Raw genomic sequence first — 15,576 nt, forward strand, 5'->3', positions numbered from 1 at the left:
AAAGTCCGAGTCTCTAAAGTCCGAGTCTCTAAAGTCCGACTCTCTAAAGTCCGAGCTGCTCTTCCTGAAGTCTGAAGGATAAATATAGTATTTGTATTTTGTCAGTTCCCCTGTAAGGGTGAGATCCTCCTTCATTGATCTCACGTTGCAGATGATTAAAGGAGGATCGCACAGACTCAGCCTCTAACCTTTGTGTGAACGCTTCATCCCGAGGACTCTGTGTGGCTTTCACATGTGTGAGATGTTCCTGATCTGAGTGTATCTGAGTGTCCTGGGCCTCTGTCTTGGACGTCTCTGATGGCCTGGGTGTTTCTCCTACAGCCTCATGTTTCCATAGTGATGAAGGTCGGGAGGGTCAGTGTATTTGTTTATGTCTTTGCTCCTGTGTCTCTGAGGAACACAGAGTTATTTAGATTTAGTTTCTCCTGAAGGACACTGAGCTTCACCACAGACGTCTCACACATCCAGGAAACACTTTACATCTTCATCATCACAGTTTATCTGGTCTCATGAAGCTTTTCTTTCATGTTAGACATGACACAGTTTCATATAGAAGAACACGTGTGTCACGTGTGTCATGTATGTCATGTTTGATAGATTTTGATGAAGTTCTTTTTATCGGGGGGATTATCTCGCCGGCGTTGGTGACGGCGTTGGTGACGGCGTTGGTGACGGCGTTAGTGACGGTGTTGGTGACGGTGTTATGGAGTTCTAGGGTTAAAACAATAATAACTATAAAGTCCTGGAGAGTCACTGGCCTCAAGTCCAAGTTAAGCTTCAAGTCACAAACAGCAAGTCCTAAGTCAAGTCTTTCTGCAGCTTTGGTCAAGTCAGTCTCAAGTCCGGAAAATCCAGACTCGAGTCTAACTTGAGTCAAGTCTTTTGACTGGAGTCTCCCACCTCTGCTGTCTCCAGAGACGTCCCTCAGGCCTGGGCCGGTCTCCAGAGACGTCCCTCAGGCCTGGGTCTGTCTCCAGAGACGTCCCTCAGGCCTGGGCCGGTCTCCAGAGACGTCCCTCAGCCCTGGGCCTGTCTCCAGAGACGTCCCTCAGGCCTGGGCCGGTCTCCAGAGACGTCCCTCAGGCCTGAGTCTGTCTCCAGAGACGTCCTTCAGCCCTGGGCCGGTCTCCTGTCCGTCCAAGGGAGTCCATCTGTGGTTCTCCTCCAGGTTCCTCAGTGGTTGCTCGCCGTGGGACGGTCTCAGGGACGGCTCCATCTGTTTGGACGTTGGTTATTGTTTTGTTGCTTTGTGGGACTTGGGGCTGTACAGAACGGGGCCGATCGGTTCAAGGGCCAGTGTCGTAAAACAAGAGTCGATAAAAAGTTCTGATGGAAACAGGTCCCGTCCTAACGCTCGTCCCCGGGCCGCAGAGCGAACGCCCGCGCCTTGTCCTTGAACAGCTCCTGGGCCCGGGCCTGGTTCAGCTCCTGGGCCCGGGCCTGGTTCAGCTCCTGGGCCCGGGCCTGGTTCAGCTCCTGGGCCCGGGCCTGGTTCAGCTCCTGGGCCCGGGCCTGGTTCAGCTCCTGGGCCCGGGCCTGGTTCAGCTCCTGGGCCCGGGCCTGGTTCAGCTCCTGGGCCCGGGCCTGGTTCAGCTCCTGGGCCCGGGCCTGGTTCAGCTCCTGGGCCCGGGCCTGCTGCAGACGCTCGTACTTGTCCTTGTACAGGTCCCGCTCGGTGCTGATCCGAGCCAGGTCCTGCTGCAGCTGTCGGACCTGGTTCTGCAGCGAGGTCTTCTCCGTCTCCAGGAGGTGGCGCTGCTGGACACGTTTGAAGCGGCAGGACTGGGCGTAGCCGCGGTTCTTCAGCGTCCGCCGCTTCTGCTTCAGACGGATCACGTCCTCCTTCGAGAAGCCACGGAGCTGCCGGTTCAACTCCCGCACCGTCATCGACACCAGCTGCTCGTCCGAGAAGCGGTCGTCCAGGCGCCCCTAGAGGAGGACAGGGGTATGACAGTTATCCTCTGACCGTCTAACCCCTAAGGCTTTAGCTCTAACACTGACGTCGTCCAGGCGCCCCTAGGGGAGGACAGGGGTATGACAGTTATCCTCTGACCATCTAACCCCTAAGGCTTTAGCTCTAAAGCTCTGACACTGACGTCCTCCAGGCGCCCCTAGAGGAGGACAGGGGTATGACAGTTATCCTCTGCACGACTAACCCCTAAGGCTTTAGCTCTAACACTGACGTCGTCCAGGCGCCCCTAGAGGAGGACAGGGGTATGACAGTTATCCTCTGCACGACTAACCCCTAAGGCTTTAGCTCTAAAGCTCTGACACTGACGTCGTCCAGGCGCCCCTAGAGGAGGACAGGGGTATGACAGTTATCCTCTGACCGTCTAACCCCTTAGGCTTTAGCTCTAACACTGACGTCCTCCAGGCGCCTGGACCTGGTGAGTACCCAGGTGGTGTTTAGTACCTGGTTAAGGACCTGGTGAATACCCAGGGGGTGTTTAGTACCTGGTTCAGGACCTGGTGAGTACCCAGGTGGTGGTTAGTACCTGGTTAAGGACCTGGTAAGTACCCAGGTGGTGGTTAGTACCTGGTTATGGACCTGGTGAGTACCCAGGTGGTGGTTAGTACCTGGTTCAGGACCTGGTGAGTACCCAGGTGGTGTTTAGTACCTGGTTAAGGACCTGGTGAGTACCCAGGGGGTGTTTAGTACCTGGTTCAGGACCTGGTGAGTACCCAGGTGGTGGTTAGTACCTGGTTAAGGACCTGGTAAGTACCCAGGTGGTGGTTAGTACCTGGTTATGGACCTGGTGAGTACCCAGGTGGTGTTTAGTACCTGGTTATGGACCTGGTGAGTACCCAGGTGGTGCTTAGTACCTGGTTATGGACCTGGTGAGTACCCAGGTGGTGGTTAGTACCTGGTTCAGGACCTGGTGAGTACCCAGGTGGTGTTTAGTACCTGGTTAAGGACCTGGTGAGGACCCAGGTGGTGGTTTAGTACCTGGTTAAGGACCTGGTGAGTACCCAGGTGGTGTTTAGTACCTGGTTAAGGACCTGGTGAGGACCCAGGTGGTGGTTTAGTACCTGGTTAAGGACCTGGTGAGTACCCAGGTGGTGGTTAGTACCTGGTTAAGGACCTGGTGAGGACCCAGGTGGTGGTTTAGTACCTGGTTCAGGACCTGGTGAGTACCCAGGTGGTGGTTAGTACCTGGTTAAGGACCTGGTGAGTACCCAGGTGGTGGTTAGTACCTGGTTCAGGACCTGGTGAGTACCCAGGTGGTGGTTAGTACCTGGTTAAGGACCTGGTGAGTACCCAGGTGGTGTTTAGTACCTGGTTAAGGACCTGGTGAGTACCCAGGTGGTGGTTAGTACCTGGTTAAGGACCTGGTGAGGACCCAGGTGGTGTTTAGTACCTGGTTCAGGACCTGGTGAGTACCCAGGTGGTGTTTAGTACCTGGTTAAGGACCTGGTGAGTACCCAGGTGGTGTTTAGTACCTGGTTCAGGACCTGGTGAGTACCCAGGTGGTGTTTAGTACCTGGTTAAGGACCTGGTGAGTACCCAGGTGGTGTTTAGTACCTGGTTCAGGATCTGGTGAGTACCCAGGTGGTGGTTAGTACCTGGTTAAGGACCTGGTGAGTACCCAGGTGGTGGTTAGTACCTGGTTCAGGACCTGGTGAGGACCCAGGTGGTGTTTAGTACCTGGTTATGGACCTGGTGAGTACCCAGGTGGTGGTTAGTACCTGGTTAAGGACCTGGTGAGTACCCAGGTGGTGGTTAGTACCTGGTTAAGGACCTGGTGAGTACCCAGGTGGTGTTTAGTACCTGGTTATGGACCTGGTGAGTACCCAGGTGGTGGTTAGTACCTGGTTATGGACCTGGTGAGTACCCAGGTGGTGGTTAGTACCTGGTTCAGGACCTGGTGAGTACCCAGGTGGTGGTTAGTACCTGGTTCAGGACCTGGTGAGTACCCAGGTGGTGTTTAGTACCTGGTTATGGACCTGGTGAGTACCCAGGTGGTGTTTAGTACCTGGTTAAGGACCTGGTGAGTACCCAGGTGGTGTTTAGTACCTGGTTAAGGACCTGGTGAGTACCCAGGTGGTGTTTAGTACCTGGTTAAGGACCTGGTGAGTACCCAGGTGGTGTTTAGTACCTGGTTAAGGACCTGGTGAGTACCCAGGTGGTGGTTAGTACCTGGTTATGGACCTGGTGAGTACCCAGGTGGTGGTTTAGTACCTGGTTCAGGACCTGGTGAGTACCCAGGTGGTGGTTAGTACCTGGTTCAGGACCTGGTGAGTACCCAGGTGGTGGTTAGTACCTGGTTCAGGACCTGGTGAGTACCCAGGTGGTGTTTAGTACCTGGTTATGGACCTGGTGAGTACCCAGGTGGTGTTTAGTACCTGGTTATGGACCTGGTGAGTACCCAGGTGGTGGTTAGTACCTGGTTAAGGACCTGGTGAGTACCCAGGTGGTGGTTAGTACCTGGTTCAGGACCTGGTGAGTACCCAGGTGGTGGTTTAGTACCTGGTTCAGGACCTGGTGAGTACCCAGGTGGTGGTTAGTACCTGGTTCAGGACCTGGTGAGTACCCAGGTGGTGGTTAGTACCTGGTTCAGGACCTGGTGAGTACCCAGGTGGTGGTTAGTACCTGGTTAAGGACCTGGTGAGTACCCAGGTGGTGTTTAGTACCTGGTTATGGACCTGGTGAGTACCCAGGTGGTGTTTAGTACCTGGTTATGGACCTGGTGAGTACCCAGGTGGTGGTTAGTACCTGGTTATGGACCTGGTGAGTACCCAGGTGGTGGTTAGTACCTGGTTATGGACCTGGTGAGTACCCAGGTGGTGCTTAGTACCTGGTTAAGGACCTGGTGAGTACCCAGGTGGTGGTTAGTACCTGGTTCAGGACCTGGTGAGTACCCAGGTGGTGTTTAGTACCTGGTTATGGACCTGGTGAGTACCCAGGTGGTGGTTAGTACCTGGTTATGGACCTGGTGAGTACCCAGGGGGTGGTTAGTACCTGGTTAAGGACCTGGTGAGTACCCAGGTTGTGGTTAGTACCTGGTTAAGGACCTGGTGAGTACCCAGGTGGTGTTTAGTACCTGGTTATGGACCTGGTGAGTACCCAGGTGGTGGTTAGTACCTGGTTATGGACCTGGTGAGTACCCAGGTGGTGTTTAGTACCTGGTTCAGGACCTGGTGAGTACCCAGGTGGTGGTTAGTACCTGGTTCAGGACCTGGTGAGTACCCAGGTGGTGGTTAGTACCTGGTTATGGACCTGGTGAGTACCCAGGTGGTGTTTAGTACCTGGTTAAGGACCTGGTGAGTACCCAGGTGGTGGTTAGTACCTGGTTCAGGACCTGGTGAGTACCCAGGTGGTGTTTAGTACCTGGTTAAGGACCTGGTGAGTACCCAGGTGGTGTTTAGTACCTGGTTATGGACCTGGTGAGTACCCAGGTGTTGTTTAGTACCTGGTTAAGGACCTGGTGAGTACCCAGGTGTTGTTTAGTACCTGGTTAAGGACCTGGTGAGTACCCAGGTGGTGTTTAGTACCTGGTTATGGACCTGGTGAGTACACAGGTGGTGGTTTAGTACCTGGTTCAGGACCTGGTGAGTACCCAGGTGGTGGTTAGTACCTGGTTCAGGACCTGGTGAGTACCCAGGTGGTGGTTAGTACCTGGTTATGGACCTGGTGAGTACCCAGGTGGTGGTTAGTACCTGGTTAAGGACCTGGTGAGTACACAGGTGGTGGTTTAGTACCTGGTTCAGGACCTGGTGAGTACCCAGGTGGTGGTTAGTACCTGGTTCAGGACCTGGTGAGTACCCAGGGGGTGTTTAGTACCTGGTTATGGACCTGGTGAGTACCCAGGTGGTGTTTAGTACCTGGTTATGGACCTGGTGAGTACCCAGGTGGTGGTTAGTACCTGGTTATGGACCTGGTGAGTACCCAGGTGGTGGTTAGTACCTGGTTATGGACCTGGTGAGTACCCAGGTGGTGTTTAGTACCTGGTTCAGGACCTGGTGAGTACCCAGGTGGTGGTTAGTACCTGGTTCAGGACCTGGTGAGTACCCAGGGGGTGTTTAGTACCTGGTTATGGACCTGGTGAGTACCCAGGTGGTGTTTAGTACCTGGTTATGGACCTGGTGAGTACCCAGGTGGTGGTTAGTACCTGGTTATGGACCTGGTGAGTACCCAGGTGGTGGTTAGTACCTGGTTATGGACCTGGTGAGTACCCAGGTGGTGGTTAGTACCTGGTTATGGACCTGGTGAGTACCCAGGTGGTGTTTAGTACCTGGTTATGGACCTGGTGAGTACCCAGGTGGTGTTTAGTACCTGGTTATGGACCTGGTGAGTACCCAGGTGGTGGTTAGTACCTGGTTCAGGACCTGGTGAGTACCCAGGTGGTGGATAGTACCTGGTTCAGGACCTGGTGAGTACCCAGGTGGTGGTTAGTACCTGGTTAAGGACCTGGTGAGTACCCAGGTGGTGTTTAGTACCTGGTTATGGACCTGGTGAGTACCCAGGTGGTGTTTAGTACCTGGTTATGGACCTGGTGAGTACCCAGGTGGTGGTTAGTACCTGGTTATGGACCTGGTGAGTACCCAGGTGGTGGTTAGTACCTGGTTATGGACCTGGTGAGTACCCAGGTGGTGTTTAGTACCTGGTTATGGACCTGGTGAGTACCCAGGTGGTGTTTAGTACCTGGTTCAGGACCTGGTGAGTACCCAGGTGGTGGTTTAGTACCTGGTTAAGGACCTGGTGAGTACCCAGGTGGTGTTTAGTACCTGGTTATGGACCTGGTGAGTACCCAGGTGGTGGTTAGTACCTGGTTATGGACCTGGTGAGTACCCAGGTGGTGTTTAGTACCTGGTTATGGACCTGGTGAGTACCCAGGTGGTGGTTTAGTACCTGGTTATGGACCTGGTGAGTACCCAGGTGGTGGTTAGTACCTGGTTAAGGACCTGGTGAGTACCCAGGTGGTGGTTTAGTACCTGGTTATGGACCTGGTGAGTACCCAGGTGGTGTTTAGTACCTGGTTATGGACCTGGTGAGTACCCAGGTGGTGGTTAGTACCTGGTTCAGGACCTGGTGAGTACCCAGGTGGTGGTTAGTACCTGGTTCAGGACCTGGTGAGTACCCAGGTGGTGTTTAGTACCTGGTTAAGGACCTGGTGAGTACCCAGGTGGTGGTTTAGTACCTGGTTAAGGACCTGGTGAGTACCCAGGTGGTGTTTAGTACCTGGTTAAGGACCTGGTGAGTACCCAGGGGGTGGTTTAGTACCTGGTTATGGACCTGGTGAGTACCCAGGTGGTGTTTAGTACCTGGTTATGGACCTGGTGAGTACCCAGGTGGTGGTTAGTACCTGGTTCAGGACCTGGTGAGTACCCAGGTGGTGTTTAGTACCTGGTTCAGGACCTGGTGAGTACCCAGGTGGTGGTGGTGGTGGTGCTGGTGGTGCAGCAGGTGCTCCTCTGAGTACGCGTTGCCCCTGAAGGCCTCGTAGTGATGAGGGTTTGATCCGATCAGCGCCTCCACCGCGTCCTCCGGGGTCAGGCTGAGCGCCTCAGGGCCCGAGTGCGGCTGGTACCCGCCCACCTGCAGTACAAATACTTTTACTGAAGTACAAATACTTTTACTACAGTACAAATACTTTTACTACACTACAAATACTTTTACTACAGTATAAATACTTTTACTACAGTACAAATACTTTTACTACAGTACAAATACTTTTACTACACTACTAATACTTTTACTACAGTACAAATACTTTTACTACAGTACAAATACTTTTACTACACTACAAATACTTTTACTACAGTACAAATACTTTTACTACACTACTAATACTTTTGCTACAGTACAAATACTTTTACTACAGTACAAATACTTTTACTATACTACAAATACTTTTACTATACTACAAATACTTTTACTACAGTACAAATACTTTAACTACACTACAAATACTTTTACTACAGTACAAATACTTTAACTACACTACAAATACTTTTACTACACTACAAATACTTTTACTACAGTACAAATACTTTTACTACACTCCTAATACTTTTACTACAGTACAAATACTTTTACTATACTACAAATACTTTTACTATACTACAAATACTTTTACTACACTACAAATACTTTTACTACAGTACAAATACTTTTACTACAGTACAAATACTTTTACTACAGTACAAATGCTTTTACTACAGTACAAATACTTTTACTACAGTACAAATACTTTTACTACAGTACAAATACTTTTACTACAGTATACTACCCGCCCACCTGCAGTACAAATACTTTTACTAAAGTACAAATACTTTTACTACAGTATAAATACTTTTACTACACTACAAATACTTTTACTACAGTATAAATACTTTTACTACAGTATAAATACTTTTACTACAGTACAAATACTTTTACTATACTACAAATACTTTTACTATACTACAAATACTTTTACTACAGTACAAATACTTTAACTACACTACAAATACTTTTACTACAGTACAAATACTTTAACTACACTACAAATACTTTTACTACACTACAAATACTTTTACTACAGTACAAATACTTTTACTATACTACAAATACTTTTACTATACTACAAATACTTTTACTACACTACAAATACTTTTACAACAGTACAAATACTTTTACTACAGTACAAATACTTTTACTACAGTACAAATGCTTTTACTACAGTACAAATACTTTTACTACAGTACAAATACTTTTACTACAGTACAAATACTTTTACTACAGTATACTACCCGCCCACCTGCAGTACAAATACTTTTACTAAAGTACAAATACTTTTACTACAGTACAAATACTTTTACTACAGTACAAATACTTTTACTATACTACACATACTTTTACTACAGTACAAATACTTTTACTATACTACACATACCTTTACTACAGTACAAATACTTTTACTACAGTACAAATACTTTTACTACAGTACAAATACTTTTACTATACTACAAATACCTTTACTACAGTACAAATACCTTTACTAAACTACAAATACCTTTACTACAGTACAAATACTTTTACTATACTACAAATACCTTTACTACAGTATACTACCGGCCCACGTGCAGTAACAATACTTTTACAACAGTATAGTACCTGCCCACCTGAAGTACAAATACCTTTACTACAGTACAAATACCTTTACTACAGTATAGTACCTGCACACCTGCAGTAGCAATATTTTTACTACAGTACAAATACTTTTACTACAGTACAAATACTTTGACTACAGTATAGTACCCGCCCACCTGCAGTACAAATACTTTTACTACAGTACACATACTTTTACTACAGTACAAATACTTGTACTACAGTACACATACTTTGACTCACTTATTTTACACACTAAACCTGGAACCTGGGGCCCGTGGCGCCCCCTGGGGGCCGTGTTTGAACTTACCCAGTAAACCTCCTCGTGCGCTTTGGGGCCGGGGCCCGTGGCGCCCCCTGGGGGCCCGTGCTGAGGGCTGGGCGCGGGGCAGAAGGAGGGGGACGAGGGCACGGAGGAGCAGGGGGTGCTGAGGGGGGTACTGGACAGAGAGCCCCCGGGCCCCGAGCACGGGCCCCCAGGGGCCCCCGGGCCGCGGTGACACAGCGGCGGCTCCGGAGGCTCCTTCTTCACCTCGAACTTCATCAGGTCAAAGTCATTCACGTAGTCCATGGCGAGAGGGCTGGACGAGAGGCCGCGGAGGTCCGAGCGGAGGTCCGAGCGCAGGTCCGAGCGCAGGTCCGAGCGCAGGTCCACCCGGGGGTCCGCCCGGGGGTCCGAGCGCAGGTCCACCCGGGGGTCCGCCAGCTCCGACATGGGGCCAAATGGAGGTTTGAAGTTTGACGGGAGCTCCGTGTCTCTAATGAGTCTGAGTCCGGCTCAGATCAGGTTAGACCTGAGCCGGACTCTGGTTTCACTCTATTTTTATCAGAGGGTACGGGTGTGTGGGGGGTGGGGTGGGGGCACGGGGGGACACGGGGGAGGTCCGGTGTCTCTCCAGTCCGCCCTGCGCGGCGCTGCTCGCCGCTGCTCCGGCCCCTAAGTCCCGCTGAGTCTGGTCTCGGTCTCGGTCGGGACTGTCCTCGTGTTACCCCTCACGCGCACTGGTCCGGGGCTTGTTCTGCGCGCATGTCCGTGTCGCGCCTCTCGGTCGCGTGCTCCGTTTGTCCCGTTAAAGTTTCTTCAGAATCAGTCCGACTGTTTCTTCTGTGAGCGCTTCCCGTCGGTGCGCGCAGAGAAACGCGCGGAGAGCGCGGCTCCGGGCCGGTGTCTCTGATCCCGGTGTCTCTGATCCCGGTCCCGGTGTCTCTGATCCCGGTCCCGGTGTCTCTGATCCCGGTCCCGGTGTCTCTGATCCCGGTCCCGGTGTATCTGATCCCGGTCCCGGTGTAACTGATCCCGGTCCCGGTGTCTCTGATCCCGGTCCCGGTGTAACTGATCCCGGTCCGGTCAGACCCGTGGCTCGGTCCTGGGTCAGCGGCTCCTCTGGCCGCAGACCGTGCGCTCTGCCCGGGGAGGCTCAGACCCGTGGCTCGGTCCTGGGTCAGCGGCTGGTCGTGGCTCCTCTGGCCGCAGACCGTGCGCTCTGCCCGGGGAGGCTCAGACCCGTGGCTCGGTCCTGGGTCAGCGGCTCGTCGTGGCTCCTGTGCCGCAGACTGTGCGCTCTGCCCGGGGAGGCTCTGACACGCGGACACGGGGCAGGTGCTGCGCGCGCTCTGGGAATGCGTGAGGCGCGTGGGCGCCAATATAAGCGCGTGCCATGTCTGCCCCGCCCACCAGTAGCACAGAGAACCAATGGGAGCAAAGCGCAGAGAGAGGGTCACGTGGGTCTCAGTCTTTGTGTCGCTGAAGCTGAGATTTAGGAACAAAACCAAGACTTTCAACAACACGTTGTTCAAATAAAGCTTTTTTACTTTGTTTTATTTCTTCAGTCATTATGAACTTTTCGATCACATGTTTTCCAAAGATCGTAAACGTTATACAATAAGAAAACGTGTACTTGAAGTATTTAAGAGCTACATGAATGACACTTTTACAGTTTCTCTAAAACCAACAAAGCTTAAACATCAACAATGACTTTGTTTCTAATGATCTTCATCCATCTCTTCATCATCGTCTCCATCATGTTTCACTTGTACATGTTTTAGATGCTTTAGTTTTCACCAGACCAGCTCCTCTGAGCTGATTCTATAGTTACTGCTGAGGAACAGGAGGTTATGAGCCTTATGTCACAAGTCTGTGTAAACATTCATCACATTCATCGCAAATATTATTAATCGCGATTAATTTAATTCTCCCATTTCAACCATAAATAATTGGATTTTGTCTTTATTTTCGACTTCATGCAGTTTCTGTCCAGAAGGTTTTCAGCCGTCGGGCTTTTCATATAAACATGAACCTGTGGCTTTAATGAAATGTCAAAGTGTCACAGACTTTAAATGTAAGTGTTTAATGTGTTTAAGTGTTAAAAATGAATATAATTATTTGAAAAAAATTAACTAATTAATCGCAATTAATCGTATATCAGAGGTGCGATTAATCACCATTAAAAATGCCTTAGTAGTAGCAGACAGTAGTAGACAGTAGTAGACAGTAGTAGACAGTAGACAGTAGTAGACAGTAGTAGACAGTAGACAGTAGTAGACAGTAGTAGACAGTAGACAGTAGTAGACAGTAGTAGACAGTAGACAGTAGTAGACAGTAGTAGACAGTAGTAGACAGTAGTAGACAGTAGTAGACAGTAGACAGTAGTAGACAGTAGTAGACAGTAGTAGACAGTAGTAGACAGTAGACAGTAGTAGACAGTAGTAGACAGTAGACAGTAGTAGACAGTAGTAGACAGTAGTAGACAATAGTAGACAGTAGACAGTAGTAGACAGTAGTAGACAGTAGTAGACAGTAGTAGACAGTAGACAGTAGTAGACAGTAGTAGACAGTAGACAGTAGTAGACAGTAGTAGACAGCAGACAGTAGTAGACAGTAGTAGACAGTAGTAGACAGTAGACAGTAGTAGACAGTAGTAGACAGTAGACAGTAGACAGTAGCAGACAGTAGTAGACAGTAGTAGACAGTAGTAGACAGTAGTAGACAGTAGACAGCAGACAGTAGTAGACAGTAGTAGACAGTAGACAGTAGTAGACAGTAGTAGACAGCAGACAGTAGTAGACAGTAGTAGACAGTAGTAGACAGTAGACAGTAGTAGACAGTAGTAGACAGTAGACAGTAGTAGACAGTAGTAGACAGCAGACAGTAGTAGACAGTAGTAGACAGTAGTAGACAGCAGACAGTAGTAGACAGTAGTAGACAGTAGTAGACAGTAGTAGACAGTAGTAGACAGTAGACAGTAGTAGACAGTAGTAGACAGTAGTAGACAGTAGTAGACAGTAGACAGTAGTAGACAGTAGTAGACAGTAGACAGTAGTAGACAGTAGTAGACAGTAGACAGTAGTAGACAGTAGTAGACAGTAGACAGTAGTAGACAGTAGTAGACAGTAGTAGACAGTAGACAGTAGTAGACAGTAGTAGACAGTAGACAGTAGTAGACAGTAGTAGACAGTAGTAGACAGTAGTAGACAGTAGACAGTAGTAGACAGTAGTAGACAGTAGACAGTAGTAGACAGTAGTAGACAGTAGTAGACAGTAGTAGACAGTAGTAGACAGTAGACAGTAGTAGACAGTAGTAGACAGTAGTAGACAGTAGACAGTAGTAGACAGTAGTAGACAGTAGACAGTAGTAGACAGTAGTAGACAGTAGTAGACAGTAGACAGTAGTAGACAGTAGACAGTAGTAGACAGTAGTAGACAGTAGACAGTAGTAGACAGTAGTAGACAGTAGTAGACAGTAGACAGTAGTAGACAGTAGACAGTAGTAGACAGTAGTAGACAGTAGACAGTAGTAGACAGTAGTAGACAGTAGACAGTAGTAGACAGTAGACAGTAGTAGACAGTAGTAGACAGTAGACAGTAGTAGACAGTAGTAGACAGTAGACAGTAGTAGACAGTAGTAGACAGTAGTAGACAGTAGACAGTAGTAGACAGTAGACAGTAGTAGACAGTAGTAGACAGTAGACAGTAGTAGACAGTAGTAGACAGTAGACAGTAGTAGACAGTAGTAGACAGTAGTAGACAGTAGTAGACAGTAGTAGACAGTAGACAGTAGTAGACAGTAGACAGTAGTAGACAGTAGTAGACAGTAGTAGACAGTAGTAGACAGTAGACAGTAGTAGACAGTAGTAGACAGTAGTAGACAGTAGACAGTAGTAGACAGTAGTAGACAGTAGACAGTAGTAGACAGTAGTAGACAGTAGTAGACAGTAGTAGACAGTAGACAGTAGCAGACAGTAGTAGACAGTAGACAGTAGCAGACAGTAGTAGACAGCAGACAGTAGTAGACAGTAGTAGACAGTAGTAGACAGTAGACAGTAGTAGACAGTAGTAGACAGTAGTAGACAGTAGTAGACAGCAGACAGTAGTAGACAGTAGTAGACAGTAGTAGACAGCAGACAGTAGTAGACAGTAGTAGACAGTAGTAGACAGTAGTAGACAGTAGACAGTAGTAGACAGTAGTAGACAGTAGACAGTAGTAGACAGTAGTAGACAGCAGACAGTAGTAGACAGTAGTAGACAGTAGTAGACAGCAGACAGTAGTAGACAGTAGTAGACAGTAGACAGTAGTAGACAGTAGTAGACAGTAGTAGACAGTAGTAGACAGTAGACAGTAGTAGACAGTAGTAGACAGTAGTAGACAGTAGTAGACAGTAGTAGACAGTAGACAGCAGACAGTAGTAGACAGTAGTAGACAGTAGACAGCAGACAGTAGCAGACAGTAGTAGACAGTAGTAGACAGTAGACAGCAGACAGTAGCAGACAGTAGTAGACAGTAGTAGACAGTAGTAGACAGTAGTAGACAGTAGACAGCAGACAGTAGTAGACAGTAGTAGACAGTAGTAGACAGTAGTAGACAGTAGTAGACAGTAGTAGACAGTAGTAGACAGTAGACAGTAGTAGACAGTAGTAGACAGTAGTAGACAGTAGTAGACAGTAGTAGACAGTAGACAGCAGACAGTAGTAGACAGTAGTAGACAGTAGACAGCAGACAGTAGCAGACAGTAGTAGACAGTAGTAGACAGTAGTAGACAGTAGACAGCAGACAGTAGTAGACAGTAGTAGACAGTAGACAGTAGTAGACAGTAGTAGACAGTAGTAGACAGTAGTAGACAGTAGTAGACAGTAGTAGACAGTAGACAGCAGACAGTAGTAGACAGTAGTAGACAGTAGACAGTAGTAGACAGTAGTAGACAGTAGTAGACAGTAGTAGACAGTAGTAGACAGTAGTAGACAGTAGACAGTAGTAGACAGTAGTAGACAGTAGTAGACAGTAGTAGACAGTAGTAGACAGTAGACAGCAGACAGTAGTAGACAGTAGTAGACAGTAGTAGACAGTAGACAGTAGTAGACAGTAGTAGACAGTAGTAGACAGTAGTAGACAGCAGACAGTAGTAGACAGTAGTAGACAGTAGTAGACAGCAGACAGTAGTAGACAGTAGTAGACAGTAGTAGACAGTAGTAGACAGTAGACAGTAGTAGACAGTAGTAGACAGTAGACAGTAGTAGACAGTAGTAGACAGCAGACAGTAGTAGACAGTAGTAGACAGTAGTAGACAGCAGACAGTAGTAGACAGTAGTAGACAGTAGACAGTAGTAGACAGTAGTAGACAGTAGTAGACAGTAGTAGACAGTAGACAGTAGTAGACAGTAGTAGACAGTAGTAGACAGTAGTAGACAGTAGTAGACAGTAGACAGCAGACAGTAGTAGACAGTAGTAGACAGTAGACAGCAGACAGTAGCAGACAGTAGTAGACAGTAGTAGACAGTAGACAGCAGACAGTAGCAGACAGTAGTAGACAGTAGTAGACAGTAGTAGACAGTAGTAGACAGTAGACAGCAGACAGTAGTAGACAGTAGTAGACAGTAGTAGACAGTAGTAGACAGTAGTAGACAGTAGTAGACAGTAGTAGACAGTAGACAGTAGTAGACAGTAGTAGACAGTAGTAGACAGTAGTAGACAGTAGTAGACAGTAGACAGCAGACAGTAGTAGACAGTAGTAGACAGTAGACAGCAGACAGTAGCAGACAGTAGTAGACAGTAGTAGACAGTAGTAGACAGTAGACAGCAGACAGTAGTAGACAGTAGTAGACAGTAGACAGTAGTAGACAGTAGTAGACAGTAGTAGACAGTAGTAGACAGTAGTAGACAGTAGTAGACAGTAGACAGCAGACAGTAGTAGACAGTAGTAGACAGTAGACAGTAGTAGACAGTAGTAGACAGTAGTAGACAGTAGTAGACAGTAGTAGACAGTAGTAGACAGTAGACAGTAGTAGACAGTAGTAGACAGTAGTAGACAGTAGTAGACAGTAGTAGACAGTAGACAGCAGACAGTAGTAGACAGTAGTAGACAGTAGACAGCAGACAGTAGCAGACAGTAGCAGACAGTAGTAGACAGTAGACAGTAGTAGACAGTAGACAGTAGTAGACAGTAGTAGACAGTAGTAGACAGTAGACAGTAGTAGACAGTAGTAGACAGTA

General features: G+C 48.3%; 2 protein-coding genes across 3 annotated transcripts in view; both read right to left on the reverse strand.

Annotated features, from left to right (window-relative positions):
- Window positions 1-709: 709 nt before the first annotated feature.
- Window positions 710-10,132, reverse strand: LOC306964574 (transcription factor MafA-like). 2 transcript variants are annotated; one of them, XM_079558642.1, is made up of 4 exons: window positions 9,402-10,132; window positions 7,346-7,537; window positions 1,585-1,929; window positions 710-1,416 (listed from the first exon to the last, which is right to left on the reverse strand). In XM_079558642.1, exons 1-4 carry the CDS (start codon window positions 9,804-9,806, stop codon window positions 1,348-1,350), a joined length of 1,011 nt encoding a protein of 336 aa, XP_079414768.1. In that variant the 5' UTR covers window positions 9,807-10,132; the 3' UTR covers window positions 710-1,347. The 2 variants fall into 2 exon arrangements, with proteins under 2 accessions (XP_079414768.1, XP_079414767.1); XM_079558641.1 differs by having other exon boundaries at window positions 710-1,929.
- Window positions 10,085-15,576, reverse strand: part of zc3h3 (zinc finger CCCH-type containing 3) — a gene marked incomplete at its 3' end in the record, with an annotated part of 67,719 nt that continues 62,227 nt past the window's right edge. Inside the window, exon 9 of the mRNA XM_079559072.1 lies at window positions 10,085-10,841. Within this exon, the coding sequence (XP_079415198.1) occupies window positions 10,085-10,841 (757 nt within the window). The remainder of the gene's footprint in view (window positions 10,842-15,576) is intronic.

The sequence above is a fragment of the Gobius niger genome (genome assembly GCF_951799975.1).
Source record: "Gobius niger genome assembly, chromosome: 6".
Classification (NCBI taxonomy): domain Eukaryota; kingdom Metazoa; phylum Chordata; class Actinopteri; order Gobiiformes; family Gobiidae; genus Gobius; species Gobius niger.

What these genes read in the sequence shown, in the direction of transcription:
- LOC306964574 (XM_079558641.1), bottom strand. Translation starts at nt 9,806, where the DNA reads ATGTCGGAGCTGGCGGACCCCCGGGTGGACCTGCGCTCGGACCCCCGG. An exon ending in CGCACGAGGAGGTTTACTGG is followed by an intron (nt 7,538 to 9,401) that starts GTAAGTTCAAAC and finishes TTTGTACTGCAG; the next exon opens with GTGGGCGGGTACCAGCCGCA. An exon ending in CTCACCAGGTCCTGAACCAG is followed by an intron (nt 1,930 to 7,345) that starts GTACTAAACACC and finishes GTCCTCCTCTAG; the next exon opens with GGGCGCCTGGACGACCGCTT.